General features: G+C 32.8%; 3 protein-coding genes and 1 pseudogene across 7 annotated transcripts in view; all 4 read right to left on the reverse strand.

Moving 5' to 3' along the window:
• LOC103497512 (uncharacterized) overlaps window positions 1–3,949 on the reverse strand; it is a 65,109-nt gene extending 61,160 nt beyond the window's left edge. For 2 of the 3 annotated variants that reach the window (XM_051079571.1, XM_051079570.1), the window contains exons 1-3: window positions 3,626–3,949; window positions 3,380–3,553; window positions 2,332–2,427 (exon numbers count right to left, since the gene is read on the reverse strand). In XM_051079571.1, coding sequence (XP_050935528.1) covers window positions 2,332–2,427; window positions 3,380–3,553; window positions 3,626–3,736 — 381 coding nt within the window. In that variant the 5' untranslated portion in view covers window positions 3,737–3,949. Of the gene's footprint in view, window positions 1–2,331; window positions 2,428–3,379; window positions 3,554–3,625 lie in introns of those variants that run through there. The other variant, XM_051079573.1, reaches the window with a different exon arrangement.
• LOC127144127 (U6atac minor spliceosomal RNA) lies at window positions 1,877–1,983 on the reverse strand (annotated as a pseudogene).
• A 2,121-nt stretch (window positions 3,950–6,070) lies between the features above and the next one.
• LOC103497302 (eukaryotic translation initiation factor 1A) lies at window positions 6,071–8,017 on the reverse strand. Of its 2 annotated transcripts, none has more exons than XM_008459430.2 (2): window positions 7,846–8,017; window positions 6,071–6,725 (listed from the first exon to the last, which is right to left on the reverse strand). In XM_008459430.2, the coding sequence occupies exon 2, from the start codon at window positions 6,702–6,704 to the stop codon at window positions 6,267–6,269; it is 438 nt and encodes a 145-aa protein (XP_008457652.1). In that variant the 5' UTR covers window positions 6,705–6,725; window positions 7,846–8,017; the 3' UTR covers window positions 6,071–6,266. The 2 variants fall into 2 exon arrangements, with proteins under 2 accessions (XP_008457652.1, XP_008457653.1); XM_008459431.3 differs by having other exon boundaries at window positions 7,718–7,880.
• A 2,680-nt stretch (window positions 8,018–10,697) lies between these two features.
• LOC103497511 (extensin-1) lies at window positions 10,698–13,757 on the reverse strand. 2 transcript variants are annotated; one of them, XM_051079576.1, is made up of 3 exons: window positions 13,239–13,592; window positions 11,742–12,473; window positions 10,698–11,675 (listed from the first exon to the last, which is right to left on the reverse strand). In XM_051079576.1, exons 1-3 carry the CDS (start codon window positions 13,408–13,410, stop codon window positions 11,083–11,085), a joined length of 1,497 nt encoding a protein of 498 aa, XP_050935533.1. In that variant the 5' UTR covers window positions 13,411–13,592; the 3' UTR covers window positions 10,698–11,082. The 2 variants fall into 2 exon arrangements, with proteins under 2 accessions (XP_050935533.1, XP_050935532.1); XM_051079575.1 differs by having other exon boundaries at window positions 10,698–12,473; window positions 13,239–13,757.
• Between the last annotated feature and the right edge of the window lie 7,430 nt (window positions 13,758–21,187).

Below are 21,187 nucleotides of genomic sequence, written 5' to 3' on the forward strand. Positions count from 1 at the left end.
GTATTTAGGCTTCTATAAGCAAGGGACCAGAGGAAGAATTTAACTTTTTGGGAAACTTTTGCTTACAGACAAGATTATCCAGAGGGTAGGTGATGGGAGAGGTTTTCTTAGCAATATTTAAGAAAATGGCTTTAGCAGCAGATTTTCAAAGGCATCAAGCTTCCACTTTAGGCAGTCATGGTTTCCCTGCGGTACACAAGAATAAAGAACTTGCAGATTGCAGCCATATCACCCATCTCTCTATCAGAAATAGGCCTAAATCCCACGACTGGTTGGAGCCACACTAGCAATCGACTACCACAATATTTATTTTAGAAGAAATGATAAAAATGTCAGAGAATTTCAGTGCAAGAAGTTAAGTATCACAAAACTATCCACCCAAATCTAATTGCTTTCCCGTCACCCAAAGAAAACTCAATGAAATTGAAAAAATGCTCTTTGTGCTTGTTTTTTTTTAAACGGCAACAAGTATCTTCATTAGTAAAATAAAATGAAACCATGCTTTAAGTACAAGAGAATTATCAAAAGTGCTAGAAATTCTAAGGGACAAACAAATCTGGAATCCATATTCTATAGGTTGTACATCTGTGTCCTTGAGTTCTAAGGAGACAGAATCCGAAATTCTAAGGGACCAATGCTCAAAATGCCCTTTGTTCTTTAAAATTCCAGCCCATAATCTTATACTTTATTCCCTTCGCCCGATTTGAAACCAACACCATAGATAGCACCAATAACGGATCTCCAAAAAACATTTTCTTCCTAACTGAACCTCCAAAGCCATTTAATAAGGAGGGCATTGTTCTTTTGGCGAAAAGAACCAATCCCAAATCCTAGTTAACAAGGAACAAAAGACTAGAAGGACACTCGCCAATTCACCCTGCTGCTAATCGACCAGATGCTTCCTACTTCTTATTCGTTTATTGGGGAAGTAGGAACACAGGAGCCACCGTTCTATTCCCAAAAGTAGGGGTGTTCAAAAAAACCGATAACCCGACCAACCCGGATTACCCAACCTAAACCGTAAGGGTTGGGTTGGGTTAAATTTTATATTGGGTTGGGTTAGAAAATTAGAGAAAAAAAGGTTGAGTCGGGTTGTCGGGGTTGTGCAAGTTAGGGGTAGGGTTGACCCGACCCAACCCAATTATATATACATATATAGATACATATACATATATATATACACCTAAAACTAAAAGTAAACCTCATTTTGAATGAACATTTTATACTTGAAATTTGAATGTATAACACATATATATATTTGTCACCTTGTACCTTGAATAACAATTTGTTCACCTTGCATATTGAAAAATAATATGAAAATTTGTCTAAATAAATTATGGAGAGATGGAAAAAAAAAAAAAAAAAAAACCTGTCAACCCAACCCGGCCCAACCCGAATTTTTTGGGTTGGGTTGGGTTGACCCTTACGAATTGAACCGATATGGTTCATTTTTTTGCCAACCCGGATACTTTGGATTGGTCCATAATTTTCTTCCAACCAGGCTCAACCCGGCTTATGTTCACCCCTACCCAAAAGAAAGTCTATAACGATCCTATCCAAACGGTTGATGGTATTGACCGAAGCTTGCATAAGGGAGAAGAAATTTTTAAATAACTCATCAACCTAAGAGCTTAAGTTGATGGGTGAAGGCGAATTTAATTATGTATCTCCTACACTTCCCTCACTTATGGAATCAAAATATAAAGAATGACCAACAAGTGAAATCAATATTAAATAGGGAGGAAACAACGACATAGAGGCTTGAATACAGAACCTCCCTAAACCACCTGCCTCGATACCATCTTAAATCATCGCTTATGAATAAAGGCGAATTTAATTTTATATCATCTAACAATTCCATTCACACCTAAACACCATAAATCTTAAGTACCTAGATGTCATTGTTGTGTTAATAGGGAAGCCCGAAGGCTATTCCTGACCCTATTAGGGGAGATGGCAACCACCTCTCCTTTCATCGAATAAACTAGAGGCCATTGTTTGAATTCATTTCTTTTAAACCCAATTTTGTTGCCTATCTCATACCATTAAATAATATAGATGGTTCATTACCTCCAATGGTATAAAAACTATACAAGCTCTAGTGATTTAAATTCATAAAACCTTAATCAAAAAGTACTTGAGCATATAACGTCAATAATATATCTAAACCACCAGACTTAATCGTTCACCTAGCTACTCGATATCATTGTAGACTTACAAAGTTAACATATGATCAAATGTTGAATCTGCACCACGGAACAAAATGTAATACCTCTCTCAAAAGTTGTCAATTAAAGATACATATTAGAATCATCGGAAGAAGCTACCAACCATGTGAAGAAGTTCCTCAAATGGGGAGTTTTCATGTACATTCTCATGTTCAATGGTTCTAGAAGCCAGAATGTACGATTGGACCTCATCCAAACACTGAAACACAAAGATAAACGTACATCATCAATAAATAAAATGATAATATTATATTTTTTAACAAGGAGAAAAGAAAATAACATGTCCAGTAAATATTTTGGAATCCACCCTTTTCATTCACATTATACCTCAAAAATTAAAACCCAGTTTTGTCAAATAATTATAAATTCTCTTGTTCTTTTTCTTATCAGTACCTTGTATTTCTTGTTAAAAATCAGGGTGATATTCCCTCTAGGCTTCTCTTATTTTCCCTTTTCCTTTCCTTTCCTTGACTTTGTTCTTTCTCACTCCCTATATGAGTCAGTATTTTAAAAACTCAAGCCGCAACGAAGTGCAATAATCTTCTAGGGCTTAAGCACTTTCCACACGAAAAAGGTTGGTTTTTGTGTGAGGTGCGATATACATGAAAGTCCTCCATAAAGAAAAGAAAGCATAATTGACGACTTGACATAGAAAAGTGAAGGAAAAAAATGTTACCCTAAACACGAGTTTAGGAATTTTGCATATAAGCTTAATAGAAAAAAATTCTTTTATTTTGTTAATAAAGAATAAAACCTTTAGTAGGGGGTTTTTCAATAATGAAAAAGCCCCAAGGCTCAGCCTTGGGGCTTCACAAAAGACACGTCTGATGTGCACCTAAGGCAAAGCCCAGACCTGCACTTAGTGCCTCTCTGCACAACCTTGAGGGCTTTTTAAAGCACTGATAGGAGAATCCTTTCACTATGTCATTTCTTGGTGAACAATTTCATCTATTTCAAACGAGAACATCGTATATTATCAAAATAGTACTAAAATAATTCTCATATTGTCGTGCTTACAACTAGAGTAACAACAGAAAATGAATTAGTAGCTTAACAAATTTAGTGCTGTGTGCAGTGACATGAACGACAAAATGTAAAGCATTCAAATTTTCAGATATAGCAACTAAACCATACAAAGCGCGAGGACAGACCAAATAAGAGCTCAACTTGAGGGCTTTAGCTTTAAGCTCAGGTTGTATAGATAGCGTGTGAGCTCCAATTTTAACTTCCTGAGAATCTAAAGCCACCCTTGATTTCTCATTCGGTTTCTTAAAGAGTGAAACTGTACCCACGAACCAAGCATGGTTGTCATCCATCTTTTTCATCTGAAAAGACACACCCCAGTTACATGTGCACTGAAACAGTAGTTCACAGGATATGGAGGGGATGAATCTTACCAGCGTAGGAGGAAGTTCTGTAGATGAGAGGGAAACATTTTCGAGCTCGGTAAGAAACGGATGGAAAGGATCCCACCAAAGAGACGAATCGACTGAAGTGGAGGAAGCCATGCGAGAAGTTCAAGTGAGAGCTTGGGAGCAGAAACCTAACGAGGAAAGAATAAAATGTTTGTGTGATTCTCTCTTCTTCTCTCGCGCCTCTGAGTTTCAGAGAGCTTCTTCAGCAATTGCCATGGAGCGGCTGAAATGAAGAGGAAGAGTGATTTGTTGGAACGGAGAAATTTGTAGTGCTTTTAGCTTTCGCGCCTGCTACCTACTTGGGTGCTTCCAATCCAAAAAATGTTTAGGTTTTTTAAAAATATTATATGACTTATTTTGGGATTTTTTTTTTAATAATGTTATTTTAGTATTTGTTGACAAAAATAGAATGGAGGTGAATTGTGAGGTTGTATGTCCGATACACGACTTCGTGCCAAATCGGTGCATGTTGCTAACATGCCACCTCTTCGACATGTTGAGGATGTCTCATTTCATTTGCCTTTCAAGCTTCCCAACCAATATTCTCTATTCTCTCCACAGACACAGTAAAAAAGGGTACATATGTGGGATTTTTAAAAAAATATAACAAACTGTCAAAATTTTTACATTGTATAAAACACTTTCGAAAACGAAAAAAAGCCTACAAACCCACAGTATAAAATATAAAAAATGTCACAATCATTACGCGATTAATTGATCACACGCGGGAGTGTGTAATTCTTATTTTGAACAATCACTATACATGATCGTGTAGGTGGTATCAATATCAACCCCATGCACACGTGTAATTTTCTTATAAACAATCATGAAACACAATCGTGTAGAAAATGATACACGATTGCATAGTCATGATACATGATTGTTAGTTCATAATAAATGATGGTTTTAAAAATAACCCTAGTAAACAATAGTGTAGATGATGATACACGATTGTGTGTAGTTTATGATACACAATTGTGTAGTTCATGATAAACGATGGTTTTGAAAAGTCCTAGTAAACTATCATGTGTCATAAACAATCGTGTAGATCATAATACACGATCCTGTAGTTCATGATACACGATCATGTAGTTTATCTTTGTCCACGAAAAATTAAAAATATATATATATATATATAAGATTGACGATAGATTGAAAACAAATATATTAATAATAGAAGTACAATTAAAAAGAATAATAATCATCGTAGAACAATGATTATGATTTCAAAAAAATATAAAAGAAAAATTGCAAAAGAAGAGAAAGTGACCCCACTGTGAGGAAGATCGAAAGGAAAAAAGAGGAAATCAAACCGTGTAAAATTCAAAAGCGCCAAGAACAAACCTTGAATAATTTTAAAAAATGACAGGTTTCATGAGTTTATTATCTTGTTATACATGCCATAAATATTTTGATGTTTTGTTATATTTATAAAAATTAACCTATATAGGTATGTTATCCATTTCTATTTACATTTTATCCATTTTAATTTATGAAGTGTAGATCTATATTCTTAGCTCATAAGACATGGATTTGTGAAGATTGTTTTGATGTTGTGAAATACATATCTTTCTATAAAGTAGCTTGACTTTAAACTTGAAATTTTGGATTTCCTCGATGTTAAACTTAGATTGTAAACACTTTTTATTTAAAATTTGAACTTGGTGTGAATATACTTTAACCATTGAAATATAGATCTATATATTGGCTTCCTTTTTTGAATGAAAACGTGGGGACATTCTTTGAAAAAGAAAATATTTGGGATGGATTGATTCTACACTCTAGCTTCCAAGAGCTCTAAAGGGCATGAAGCTCAAAATGACACTAACGCATAACTACATTATCAAATAAGCACTATAATTCACACATTCATTGTTCCTAAATGCCAGATATCAAATGGGCATAACTACCATCGCTGAGCACTAAGCAAACTACATCTTCTGTTAATAATAACATGTAATAAATTTGAACCAAACGCCAACTCAAAGCAGATTAGATTATATCAAAGTGATAACAATATCCACATTCATGTGGATCCTTTGGAAGGAAGAGTGAAAATAGTGTTGCACAAAGCCCTCAGATCTCATAGATTAGTTCATCCTAGACAATGTTTGCATTGAATTCGCTTACTAGCTTCTGCTCATCTCTAACCACAATAATAGAAATGTTTCTGTAGAGAAGGGTGATATACGTGCGCATATACACATGTATGTATGTGTTTTGCAGAGTGGGAGAGCGAGAGAGGAAGAGATGATTGTGGTTGAGGGCAAAAACTAGTATTAGAAATCAAAGCAATTGCTCTCCAGCATGAGTTTTTTGCATCATTGGCAGAGGTAATTTTAGGATGCAAGAGGAAACCTGCGAATAAACTTTGTCCACATATAATTAAAACATAATATATAAATAATGTTATGCACATTCCAGGAATTATTTTTAATGTAGACTTTTTTTTTCCTTTTTTTTTTTTTGTATATATATATCAATACCAGATTTTATGCAATAAATACCAATTCTCCAACAGAATAGAAGAGTAAATGGTACAACAAAAGTGGAGCAAATCCATACGACCAAATCATCCACACAAACACAACTCTAAACTTCAAAAGTAAAGGTTACTCAAAATCTAAATCTTGTCGATATCTTCATCCTCAAACTCAAGATAATCATCGCCACCACCATCATCCTCATCATCGATACCACCAGCAATACCCTCGTTGAGACGTGTGCTCTCAGGAAGTTCCCCATATGCCTTCAACAGCCTGGCTTCGTCAGGCATATACTTGAGGATAACATCAGCTTTGTCATCCTGGTAATCACGAAGACCCACAAGAATTATATCACCAGCTGCAATCCAAACTTTTTTGTGCATCTTCCCCCGGATATGACAAAGACGCTTTGTCCCATCGATGCACATCGCCTCACATCGACCATTCCCTAACATTCTGAGAACTTGGGCATACTCCTGACCATCTTCCTTAAAAACAAGCTCACGCTTCTCATCGTCTGCTTCGTTCTTTCCTCTCTTCCTGTTCTTTCCTCCCTTTCCCTTGTTCTTTGGCATGTTTACAAGGTGATCAGGAACCTGCCAAGCCAAGAATCAGGCTGTTGTAATGTACACTCCAAATAATATAAGGAACCTTCCATTGTCAGTTTTAATATTATTGGTTGTCATCATTCTAATTTAATATTTATACAATGAATAAAAAAACCATCTTAATCCCTATAATTGATTAAAAGACCATCACACAGAAGTCAGACTTTCACTCCTTTTTGTGTTCATTTACCTGAAGGCTGAAAAAAGATGTCTATAACAGTTTAGAGTCGTGCGAAATAAGGCAAATAGCATGCAAACTTTAGGTCAACCAGAGTAGGCTTCTAAGCTTAAAATAGTGGGCAACCTGAGTAATGCCTAAACAACTATTTAGATAAATAATTAAAATGTCCGAGGATTTGAATATTAACAAATTTTGATTAAATTTAAAGGGCTATATCAAATGAGATAGTCTAGAAAAGAACAAAACTACAAGATCCTTGAACTTCAAAACACAATGTTTCAAGATTTTTCATTCTCTAGCAGTCATCCTGAAAAACTCAAAATAACAAAAAATAGTATGGCCGATAGATATTTATATTTAGACAAATCATCACTTCAAATCTAAATTGCGCAAACTCAGATAAAGCCAGGAAAAAAAATCATGGCACCTTTTAGAGCAGAGGCTATGTAAGATGTCGTCAGCCAAAAGAAAAAGCAAACGAAAAGGTGAAAGACGCAAACCTATCCATGGAACTTAGGGCAAATATCAACAATCTAATCAATAAACTTCTAATTCAACAGTATGCAATTCATCCAAGAAATACATTTTTAGATTCAAAAAACCTATTGAAATTAAAAAAAAAAAAACAGATTCAAACAACATAGAAAAAAAAAAGATTATAATCAAGGATTAGCAATCGAGATGTATATGTCCTCATACTTTATAAAGAAAAGCCAAACAAATAAATTCTCAGATGCATATATTCCTAGAAAGAAAAAGACTATGCGGAAAGCCCAGTACAAAATATCATTCGTAATACCCCAAACAGATTCACTAAACGGAAACCAAACTTCCTACGTCTGCTGAGAAACCGAGGGCGAACACGGAAAGAAAATCGGAGAACGAAGAGGATCTTCTGATAAAATGGCCTAAGAGAAAGAAACGAACCTGAGAGAGAGAAAGATATAGCGCGAGAAGAGAGAACGATGAACCCTAAACCAGCTGAGAGAGAACGTGTTCAACAAACGACCGATTCAAATAAAAATGCGCTGAAAATTGCGAACGGAACCCTAAATCTAATTTTGAGTGGCTCTGTTTGGGGAAACCGAGAACCGAACCAAAAGTACCGCTAAGTTCGACTTAAGTATGAAACAAAGTTAGACCGGATCGGTTCGGTTCGGTTCGTCTTCTTGAACCTGGTGGGTTATTATTAGATGGGTAAACAAGTTGGGTTGGTTTGGGTTTGAAGAGTATTTTGGGACCCACTTGAAAAAAAATCCAACCCAATCTAAATTTTAAATATTTATGTGTTGTCACATGAAAATTAATTAAAAAAATATATTGAAGTCGAGTATGACATCCGTCTTCAGTTTTGGCCAAGGTGTGACATGCAAGCCATGTTGGATTAATGATTCTATTTTTTATAATAATTTGTCATTGAAATCTAGTTTAGGGAAAGCACTATATTTTAAAAATATTTTTCTCGTGTAGCCTATTGCTTTCGTTACTTTGAAGACTACATCGTTCTAGAACCTTATACTTGTTGCATAATATAAACCCTCATCTCTCTTTTATAACCTATCTTTGTTCTCTTAGGGGACGTTTGGGGCGATAAGTGAAAAGAGTATTATAATAGTCAGAAGATTATAATAGTCTACGTTTGGGGTGCAGACTATTGTAATCTGCGTTTAGAGTGAAGACTATAGAGTCTGTGTTTGGTGTGTATATTATGATAGTATGTGTTATTATAAGTTGTGTTTAGGGTGAAACTATTATGATCTCAGCTTTTTTCACTATGACTCTTTTTTTACATGTATACTATACATGAAATACACATTTTTCTTAAATTGATTTTATTAAATGTTTTTAATTGTGATATTCATTTAGAAAATTTTGCCTCAATCTTGATTTTTCACTATTTTTTTTTTATGCATATATGTGGTACATCAAATAAAAAATTTCTTCAAATGGTTTTATTTAATCTTCTTAATTATAACTTTAACCTAAGATCACCCAAACCTTTTCCTCTTCTGTGTTTGATTCGAGGAAACTGTTTCCTTAGTTTGTCCCTCGACATTGACAAAATAAACGACTAACAACGATTAGGGTTTTAGAGGCAAGGTTTGGAAACTCAGCCTCCAACGAAACCATTCACGGAGAAGGAGAATGGAATCAAAGATTAGAGTTTAAAAACGAACCATTCAACGAAAACAACGACAATGATCTGACATTTGGAGAAGGATAGGAACAGAGGTATGGGAAAAGAGAAAGAACGCAAGAAGGAGCTAGAAGTGAGAATGATTACGCGAAGAAGGAGAAGGATTATGCCGAAAACTATGAAAAATTGAGAGAGGAGTGAGCCAGATTACACGGAAGGCCGTTTGAGAGGAAATACAGGGATTATGGAAACCCTAACACTCTTTTTCTTGCAAATCTGAGGCCCAAACACACCCTTAGAATTATACAAGAATTTTAATTTTGAATTGGAGTACTCAAAGCTCTCGTTTCTAGGATAGAAAGAGGTCATATCAATTATGCTGAGCTAAACTCATTTTTGGAACTTTTTGTTTAGCAGCACAGAGAAGAACAATAAACTAAAAGGCCATTTGGAGCAAAGATCATTTAAGACCATGATAACCACTCCTCCAATTTGCAGTAAACACTATTTCAAAACTTCAAATTTGCTATCATATTTACTATTTGTTATCCTTTTTACTCTTTGACATTCACCATTTTTTTATTATTTGTTACAATATTTATTATTTACTTATCAAACTAAAACAGTAAACACACCAAACATATAATATTATAAATCAAACTAAAATAATCTTCATCGTAAACACAATTCTAACAAAAGTATAATAACCTAAAACTAACAACCACCTCCTTGCTCTATATTTGTAAACATATCAAAACACCATAGACGTTGGTTCCTAAAAATAGGAGCAATGTAATTACAATTTTTGTGAAGAGAGAAAAGTCTAAAACAATGAAAAGTTCGAATGTAATCAACAATGGTTCGGACATAGTTGTTGAAATAGTTACGACCTTCCATTAAGAAAATAACTAAAACTATTTAAACCATTTCTCCCAAGAGAGCATAATCGATCGCGACGAGCTGAACAAAAGTTGTGAACTTTAGTGTATACATCAAAATCATTGGCTCTCTATTGGAATTACGAAGAATGACTGTAAAGCCCACCACTCTCACGGTGAAAGAAGCATCGGAGTTAAGCTTGTACGAGGTACCCTATGGTGGCTTCTCAGCTATTGATGCAAACATCATCAATAGTCGAATAAAAGTGCGTCTGGGACTATAACAAACTCGATCTTCTCTTACCAACATATGTATGCATCTGCTCAACAAACTCCGAATCCCGCCTGATATGGTCAAACTGCATGTTATAAGCCATTGGAGACCATCGAGTTGCGTCGGTTCCAGATGGCAATAACACTCGATGTGAAAATCTGCTTTTCCATTGGAGTTAGAGCACTTGAAACCGTATGAAAAAGGAGAAGCAAAGTTTGCATAGTTTGTGTTCATATATGATAGTACAAGGAACCAAACTTATCCAAACTTTCTTCATTTGTTTACGATCCTACATAACATGGAGCTCAGTTTTAAGATAATTTTTGTTTTTTAAGAGACATTTATATTGCACAGTTTAGGAGTACTATATAATTTTCTATCTTTTATAATATAGCACATAGTTTGAAATTTTTATTTCCAGTTCATGCAATTTGAGATTACAACTCTTAAGGAGCAGGAAGAATATGAGACATAGAAAAAACAAATGATGTTTAGGGGAAAAAAGGGTAAATCATATGCCTTTTTCATTATCATTTCCTGGATAAACAACCATAACATGCAAGAACCTCAAGGTGAAAGTTCTCCAAAACGAAAAATCTGTTCATTGACATTTACAGAATCCTGATCTCAAATTGTGAAACAACAACCATAAACAATCCACACAATTCTAATTTTTTTTTTTTATAGAAAAATTAAAAATAAAACAACAATTCACTCCCGCTTCTTTTTCTCCCTTCTGATTCGGTTCAATTTGTATGTCAGAAACTGGAGCTTTATTTGTAGAACTTGAAAGTTACTAAACTTCCACTGCACATTAACCATCTCCTTCATTGCTTATTAAGAAAAAAGCAACAATGCTGCAAGACAGTGACATTCTAAGGATGAGAAACAGATGGTGGATGTTTAGCGAACCCTCCAAACTTGTGGTGGGAGAAGTACTTTGGTGGGAACTTGGGAACAGGAGGGAAGTGAGGGATAGGTGGCCATGGCTTCTTAAAAAATGGATGATGGGGAATCTTTGGAATGTGAGGCAAATGCTTGAAGAAGGGGTGTTTATGCTTGAAAAATGGATGCTTGTAAATGGGAACTGGTGGAGGGAGGGGTTTCTTATATATGGGAACAGGAGGTGGAAGAGGCTTCTTGTAGACTGGCACTGGTGGAGGATTAGGTTTCTTATAAACAGGAACTGGTGGTGGAAGTGGCTTCTCATATTTTGGTGGAGGATTAGGTTTCTTGTAAACAGGAACAGGGGGAGGACAAGGCTTTTTGTAAACAGGAACCGGTGGTGGAAGTGGCTTCTTGTAGATTGGCACTGGCGGAGGGTTAGGTTTTACATACACAGGAGGTGGTAGTGGCTTTTCATAAACAGGCGGTGGAAGTGGCTTTTTATAGACTGGTGTAGGTGGAGGAACAGGTTTTTTATAAATCGGAACAGGAGGTGGAAGTGGCTTTTCATAGACCGGAGTGGGTGGAGGAATAGGCTTTACATACACAGGAACAGGCGGTGGAAGTGGCTTTTCATAGACCGGTGTAGGTGGAGGATGAGGTTTTTCATAAACAGGAGTAGGCGGTGGAAGTGGTTTTTCATAGACTGGTGTAGGTGGAGGAACAGGTTTTTCATAAACTGGAACAGGTGGTGGAAGTGGCTTTTCATAGACTGGTGTAGGTGGAGGAACAGGTTTTTCATAAACTGGAACAGGTGGTGGAAGTGGCTTTTCATAGACTGGTGTAGGTGGAGGAACAGGTTTTTCATAAACTGGAACAGGTGGTGGAAGTGGCTTTTCATACACCGGCGTTGGTGGGAACTCTTTAGGTGGAAATGGAGTGAAGACTTTAGGTGGCAACGGAGGGAAGGAGAATGGGGGAACAAAATGCTTCAAATGTGGATGATGAAACTTAGGTATAAGAGGGAGTGGCAAAGGAAATTGAGGGAACTTGGAAAGAGGAGGGTACTTGAAAAATGGCCAAAGGAAAGCTGATGTACAAGTTCCTGGTGAAATCTTGAGTTTACCAGATAACCCAAAGGTGTGTTTCTCATCTGATTTGGACAATAAAACAATCTTAGAGGATTGAAGGTCATCATGGGCAGGGCAAGGGTTGGCTGCTGCACTATAAAGTTGAGCATAACATTCTTCCTTCAACTTTCCATCTTCCACAATGGCATTAGGCAGCAATATAGTGAACTTTCCTTCTTCATTCAACTCTCCAATTCCTCTTGTTTTGAAGTTCCCATCACTTGATTTGCAATCTATGGCTACTTTCAGTCCTGCACATAGTTAAAAGTGTACATTTCGTATCAGTACGATTGGCTTTTGGTAGAGTGTTAGATATAATTTTCAAACGTGTGTACTTCTACAAACATTGGTTTACAAAATGCACAATTTGAGTAATGTACAGATGATTTTCAAAGAAAAATTTGTCTAAGAATCTAAATCTATTCATTTGCAATAGTTTTAGATGTTTAGTTGATACAATAATAATTAGTTCAGAATTTAAATTAATACAACTCTGTTAAATTTAGAGGTACAATTTGATATTTTTCACCACTTATCGATTTAAGTTTTTGGATCAATTGGTAATTCGACGGTTTTGACGATATACTCTCCATCCATCCAGTGTCATTAGCAAAAACTTCTTTTGCTTAGAAAAGTATTTTGTGTTGCTTATTTGATGAGAATCTGAGAGGTAGATGTTTGTTATAAAGATAGCCTAGAGTTTTTCTAAGTAGGTTAAACAATGGATTTTGAAAGAGGTTTAGATTGTACAGAAATATTAATGGAAACCCAAAGACAGTGACTACAACAAAATTAAGATACTAAAACAAAACATTTAAAGTTGAATGATTAAAACAGAAAGTCAATGGAGACCAAAATGAAGTAAGCTAAGTAATCAATCAAGCCATCCATTTTCATGAGTGTCTCTACTATAAAAGACATGTCTTCATTACTTGTAAAGCTAAAAAGAAAAGAGAAACTAAACTCCTAAGAAATAGCTTTCACCATAATCATAAAACAGAAAAAATGGCATGAACCTGACAAAGCATGGCTAGTTTTTATGTTACTCTCTTTGCAATCAACACATTCACCAACACCGACGACCTCGACCGACTTAACATCAGCATAGCACAATGTTGCAGCAAAAACAAAGGACACCAAGAAGAAGCACAACAAAGGTGCCCTTCCTAGCAGAGGGGGATTCCTCATGTCAAAACCACAATCTTAAACCCGATCCGAGACGAACTCTTTTCGAGACCGAGCAGAAGCTATAAGCTTCAAGGCAATGTACAAGAAATGAAAGAGATGAAGCTCATTATATAGATGCAAAATAAGTGAGTAAAAAAAGATGAGTTTTGAGAGCTTGTTAAGGGCATGTCACATGAGATAGGGGGGACCCTTAAAAGAAAGGACTAATTTTGCAATATATGAGAAAGTTTGGCCATACAAAGCTAGGAATAAACTCAACTGCCATTTGAAAAAAAAAGCAAAAGAAAAAAAGAACTCAACTGCCATTTTCTTTCATTTATTGAGTAATCAAAATGGTCTATGCTTCCACACCTTTCTAAACCTACTACTAACCACATCACATTAATAAGTTCTTAAAAGTACTTTTTAGATAAAAGGGAAAATGGTAAGGTTTTTAATGGGAAGTTGATCGACAAAGTACATTTCCATGAATCACATAGAGGGGACATTCATTCTTTACAGTATAATGAAACTAAAAATTATGTTTTTTTTCCCCTTTTGAGATGACAATAATATTTAAAAAAACAACCGTTCATATTACCTCTTTTTTGTATATTGTGAATATGAAAAGTAATTAATGAAGGTTAACGGAGGGCTATCAGAAGATTGTCTTCATTTAAATTTGCTATTTTTGTCATTTAAAAAATGTAATGACATAGACTTTATTATCACAATTTTTTGCTAGTTTTGCAAATGCCTCCCTTTTTTACATAACATTAGTTTGATTATAGTTTTTGTGCTATTTGGTTTTTGAAATTTATACAGATTCCCTCCAAATTTTTTAAGTATGGTTTTCGTTTTGTTAAAGAGATTCTTGAATCTTCATTCAAGTTCTAAAAACAAAATCAGTTTTTTTTGGAAAACTATATGGTTATTTGTTTATGTTTGATAACTATTTAGATTGTGTTTGTTTTCTCCAAATTAATTACCAAACAAATGGCATATCTGTTGATTCATTTGTTTTTTATTTTTGAAAATTAATTTTTTAAAAACAAGTGGTTTGGTAACTTTTTTTTTTTATTATTTAAACAAAAAGACGTTTTTAAAATTAATGCAAAGGAGGATGCTATTAGTGCAATGGAGGAAGAAAATTGAAAATGAAAAAACAAAGTTTCGTGTTTTTCGAAAACAAAAAACAAGACCCGTTACCAAATTTGTATGGTTTTTTTTTGTATAACAAATAAAATTTAATAACATAAAAAGCAATAAAAAAATTGAAATGATTACGAAACGAGACCCTACTATTATTTGTTTTTGCTTGTTAATGAAAACTCAACTGATTATCAAACAATTTATTTTAAGAAATTTTTCATAAATATAACAAACTACTAAAATATTTACGGCTCGTGTAACAAAATCCATAAAGTTAGTTATTTTTTAAAATATTATAGGTTTGTCCTTCCGTCTTTTTTCTCCTCCCGCTGCAATTTCTTCTATTGTCTTTCTTCCTTTACTCTTCTTTTTTCCATTTTTAAAATTGTTCGGTATAAATGTTTTGCCGCTTTGTTATATTTTCGAAAAGACCCATTTATTTTAATGAGTGAAAAATATAAAACAAAACAAAAAACATATTCACGTGTAGTCCAACTTCTCTTTTCTTTCCTTTTTTTTGTTCTGTTTTAATTTTTTTAAACTCTTCTTACGTAATATATAAAAATAAACAGACAAAACATAAACCACTTATAAATTACATTAGCATTTGCAATTACACCCTCAAACTTTCGGTATTTACAATTACACTTTCAAACTTTCAATACAGCAATTGAGTTCCTAAACATCTAAAAGTGTTAAAATTAGACCACTACAATAATCGTAAAAAAAGTTAGACTCACAGATGAATCTTCAAAACTTATATATTCAACAGAACTTATACAATTATATATGTTTAAGGGGCTAATTTTAAAATTCAAATTAATTTAATGGCTTAATTTAATTTTTAACATTTAAAATTTTTTAAAATATAATTATATTTACGCAAGGTGATTTTCCCAATTTACCCCAAATACAGTAATCTTCATCTTACACCCAAAACAATGGAATAATAGACCTATATATCATTTTCATTATCTTATATCATACTATGTTGATTCTTTCATTTATTTATTTGTGGAGGGAGACAAACTTAAACATCTAAATACTGTGGGAAACAGAAGAAGAAGAAAAAAAAGATCAAATGATGGAAACATTTTGGCAATAGTGACGGTGGTTCAAAAATATAGTTGGAAGTTGTTGAGGTTTTTATTAGGAGGATGACAATGGAAGTCTCACATCTTATAAAAGTGAAGGCCCATGCCCTATCATCTCCATTAATAAATTTTAAGCATTTTCAATAATACGAAGGAGCAATCCGACCCGCCAACTTTGTAAATTGGTATTAAACGACTAAGTTGGACTAAATCGTAATAAAAATTGGTATAATCGGAATGGAGTTTTATTGATGGGTCAATTGTAATGAGTTCTACTCATAATTAAATGTGATTGGATTGCTTTTCATCATTGTGTTTACTTAGAATTATGAATTTTGTTACGTTTATTGTTATTGTTATCTCTACCTCTATCTTTGAAGGTCAAATAGTAATAGTAAAAATGTCAAAAATGACAAATTTTTAGTTGTAATAATAACAATAATGATGGTTGTAATGGTAATAATGATGCAATTAATTATGAGGGTGTAGTTGGATTGAGTACTCTCAGTTCATCTATAAGATTGTGTTGTTTCATCATAAATTTGGATGTGGATCTCATGTTTTAGTGCAAATACAGCACATAAGTAAACGGCATCAAAAGTAATCAAATGAGATCCACTTTTTATTTCTCATTGATCTATTATAATTTCAGTAGAGTAAACGTGACCTTTGACTTCAATAGTAAATACAATTGAAAAGTTTATACATTTATCGAGTAATTCTATCTTTTTCGTTTTATCTATTTTTTGCAACTCTCGAGCAAGTCACCTATCTCTTTTCTATTTTTTACATTTATTGAGCAACTTTATCAAAAACAATTTTGTACACTTCACTTAATGGCCAAATGAAAAATCACATGACTTTAAGCTTAAATAGATAAACCAATTAAAGATTATATAGAAATTATAATTCGTATCTTGATAGTAATGACAACCAATTCAAATGTTGCTTTCACACATTGAAATTAATTACGTTTCATAATTACGTATATATAGTTCATTTGTTTTTGCACAATGGAAATTTAGTTGTGATTGAAAATGTTTATAAGAATCGTCCTTTGATAGTGCTTGTTTGCTAACATTCTTCTTTGCTTAACATAATCTAATTGCAAAAACATTTTCAAATTCCAAAATTAAGAAAAGTAGTTTTCACAGAGAAAGCATTTAGTCGACCATAAAAATATATAGTTGAACTAAGTTGAGTTGCTAATAATTACAGGGGAGTAAGTGAGAGTTACACGAATGACAAAATGAGAAATGTGAGTTGATGTGAATAACGAGATAATACATCTCTTTAATTATTGGTCAACCAAACAGTAGTTAGCTTTTTTTACCCGTTCAACCCAATACTCCCAAATTACTCAAGTTACTAAACACCCTAAAAAAGAAAAAAGAATTCACCACATTATTACTTTCAATTTATATTAAAAATACAAAAGATGAATAATTTGAACCGCACCCTGCGTGGGTTCACTTTCTTTAACTTGTATGTGTAAAGTGAGAGATTTAAGCTTCTAATCATATGGTCAAATGCGCATATAGTTAAGCCAGTTGAGGTATACTTGAATCGACCACTACACACTTAATCGACAATTCATAAAAATATAAAACAAAAGCAAGTGTAACCCTATATAATTGTAGTTGGAATGCCTTGAACCCATTAAAGGATTATATGGACAAGAAACCTAAATTGTGTACATATGATATATGTCATTTATTATTTTTAGTCCACGGTTTTGAGAGATGCCATATATGAACTCTCTATTCCCGTTAACACTTATACATGTATTTTTTTCCCTCAAATCTTTAATTTCTCTCGTAGTTAATATATATCGTTAGTGAATCATGTAAATTCTAACCATGTCCTTTATTGTTTATCTTTTCTTTTACAAATAAATTTGATTTCTCCCATAACAATTGTTGTAAGACATAAATCACATTTCAAAAGTCGATGGTTATTCGATCTCCCACCTTTATATTCATTAAACTCGAAATAAACAAAAGCAAAAACCATCATCAAGTGGGCTTCTACACATATTAATTCCCATTCATTAAGGTAAAAAGCAACAAGTACTTGGGCAACAGCAGAGACCTAGATGTTAAGATGTATTTAAGGAAAAAATTTCACAAATAAGATGTAGGTGTAGAGTATAAATGGTTTCACCAACTAAAGGAAAAAGGTGAAAAAAAAAATGATAAGACATTGTGATTAGAAGCAATGATAAAAGAAGAGCCAACTCTGGTCTTGTGATATATCACTAAATGAATGAAACATATCAATTGTGGTTCACATTCTCCAATTTTCAACCTCCATACTCATTGAACTAAAAAAAACAATTGACATTATACGTCAATTATTTATCGAATAATACTTTGATGTAATCCACAATATATACACATATCTCCACGCACCCCCTTCAATCACAATAAATATGCATATGTTAGAAAAAATAAAGAAAAGTTCATAACATAATCATAATCTACAGTTAGACACAGTTAAATGAGTTGAACAAAGATAGATAAAGTCATTCATTAAGATAAAGAAAAAAAAGGATCGAAAGAGCAACATAATATCACACCTACATTATTATAAAAGATGAAGGAGAGTAGTGTAAATGCATTCACCAACTAAAAGAGAAAAAAAAAAAAAAGAATAATGATGAGACATGGTGATTAGATTAGTAGTATAGTAGCATTATTATAAAAGGGCCAAGTCTCTAATGATTCATGAATGAATAATGAATGAAATGTACCAAAAGTGGTTTTCACAAGAGGTAGAGGTACTTTGCTTGAAATGAAGCATGTTGTAAGCTTGTGCAATCTTAGCTAATTTTGAACACTATTAATTACCAAAGGATTAAATGAAGGCCTATTCTATTATTTAATGAAAAGCCTCCAAAGTTGCTGAGATTTGATGACACTTCAATCCACTTTCCCCTAATTGTTTTCAATTTCAACTTCACCTTTTAACAACACTTTGTGGAGATCCAGCTGTTAACAACAAGAAAGTAGTCTTTATTTTCTTTTATTTATTTCTTTTTATTATGGTATTGCAGTGTACACATAAACATATATTTTTAATATTTAGTTGAGTTCGTCGAAAACATTTACAAATATAAGAGAGATTGATAGACATTTATCAATACACTAAATTATCAATGCTATCGTAGATGGATAGATAAGTGAATTCCTTTCACATATTTAGAAATAACCAAGAAAAGTCAATAGTAAATATTCTAATTGCAAAATTATCTACAAAGGTAAAAGCATAATATGAATAAAGGAAGCAAATAATGTAAAGGTACTCGAGTTTTTAACCACGAGCATGTTCACGTGCTTTCATTTGGTGATTATTCGTGACACAAAATTGTTATACCATTGTTTTAAATTGATCAATATTATTTTACGAGTTGTTTAGATTACAAATATTATTTCATAGGTATGAATTTGAATGTTAAATGTATAAGATTTAAATGATTTAAATATTTTGTTGAAGTTAAATATTTGTAATTATATGATTATTTAAGAGAACAACTGATGTAGTCCTAAATTAAATACAACATTATCGTTGTATTAACTAATTATTTAGTAATTTAAAATAAAAATAAAGGAACATTTTTATATTAAACATGATTGAATTAATTTAATTAATATAAATGAATAAATTATATCAATCAACGGTAATAAAATTTTATTTCAAACACTTGAACATTACATAAAATATCCCTGGTTAATAAATAATTAATTAAGCTTAATAGTAATAATAAAGGAAAATACTTTACTAATTAATTAGACTATATTTTGATTATTTATCTTGGAGGTGAGAAATTTCCCATATATAAAGGATGCTAAAGTCATATAAAGTTGAAAGTTTATGAATAATAATATTTTGGATTTAGTATTTGAAATTTCATGACAAAATCTATAAAAAGAACCCTCCCGAGTAGATTAGATTTCACCTAAAACCATATGGTTGGACTATTATTGACTAAAGGAACATAGTCCTTAAATAAAATGAAAGGATATCGAGTAAATTAAATCAGTTCTTGTTAAGAGTAATTGCATTCAAATTGAACTTTCTTTTAAGTTGATTTTAATTTCTGTATGGTTGAAAGAGTCGACAAGTTCATGTTCATTTTCAAGTTATGTTACGATGTGATTGAAATTTTGCTATCTGAATATTTAATTAGCAAAAGGCAGTTTGATAACGATGGGCAATTAACAAATATGCAGAAGCACAGTAGCAATATCAAGAACATATTTACAAAACCAACCATATAAATAAATAGTCCTAAACCTAAAAAATAAAATAAAATAAAAATAGACGTTATTGCATAAAGTATTTATAAAATATAACAAAATTTTATTAAAATTTTACAACCATAGTAGACTATGGCTATCAATGTACTAGTAGCACTAATAGAAAATATGAAATTTTGTTATATTTTGTAAATGTTTTAGTTCATTATTCTATAGTTTGAAAATGTTCTACAAAGGTCACGATCACGATCATTGAGAAATATTAATAAACGATCATTAAGAAATATTAATAAACATTCAAATTTAAACTATAAACATTAAACCAAATGATTATTTTAATGCCAAGGGCCCCCCATCCACTACAAATATATATCAATAACAAGCATTAACAAGTACATCAATAATCAACACTCAAATTTCCACTACAAATATCAAAGTAAAGATTCAAATATGTAATTTAATTTGTTACTAAAGATGAAAAAGAAAAAATAAAGTCACAATCACGGTTGATTTTAGAATGGTCTATTCATTTCAGAAGCATGCTATTACTTTTATAGTATGAAAATAATGTTTCAAAATGTAAAGTTAAAATCTCAAGGATCATTTGAGACATCTAGTCAAGTTTTTTTAGTTGTGGGTAGACAATAGGTTTGAGAATTATTTAATTTCTAAACCGTTGAAATAAGAATTTTTCTTCGAGAAAATGAGTGATCTTTTCTTTGCAACTCCACCCCAATGAATTAAAGATGATCTAAATTACTTTCGAATGGTTAAAGACATATTACAAAATGAAACTTCAAAGTCTATTTGGAAGGCTAAAAGGTAAGCAAGACTACGACAAAAAGTTAAAATCAGAATTAGAATGGGATCATGAAGCATGAATTGGAGGAAAAGAGAGTTTGGTTCAAAACGGAGGAAATGGAATGAAATGTAACAGAGACAACAAATCAGGCTCAAACTCTGAATCCAAACATGGCTGCTCATTATAATCCATTATAATCAAATCTCCCAAACATGTCTTCAATGAATTCAACATCAAATGCCATGTTTAGACAGATCGGTGTTGTAAATTTTGAAGAACAACCAACCAAAAAACGTGAATCAAATGAAACCATCGATCTTGATTAAAATAATAATAATAATAATGATAATAACCTGAAAACCCCCAACCATAAAACGAAGAAATAAATAAAATAACGGGAGTAACAGCACAACAGATGTAGGTGCAAATGTATAATTGGTTCTATGTGATTTGACAGCTCAAGCAATTAAAAAATAACACAAGAAACAGAG

The sequence above is a fragment of the Cucumis melo genome, chromosome 11, assembly GCF_025177605.1.
Source record: "Cucumis melo cultivar AY chromosome 11, USDA_Cmelo_AY_1.0, whole genome shotgun sequence".
NCBI lineage: Eukaryota > Viridiplantae > Streptophyta > Magnoliopsida > Cucurbitales > Cucurbitaceae > Cucumis > Cucumis melo.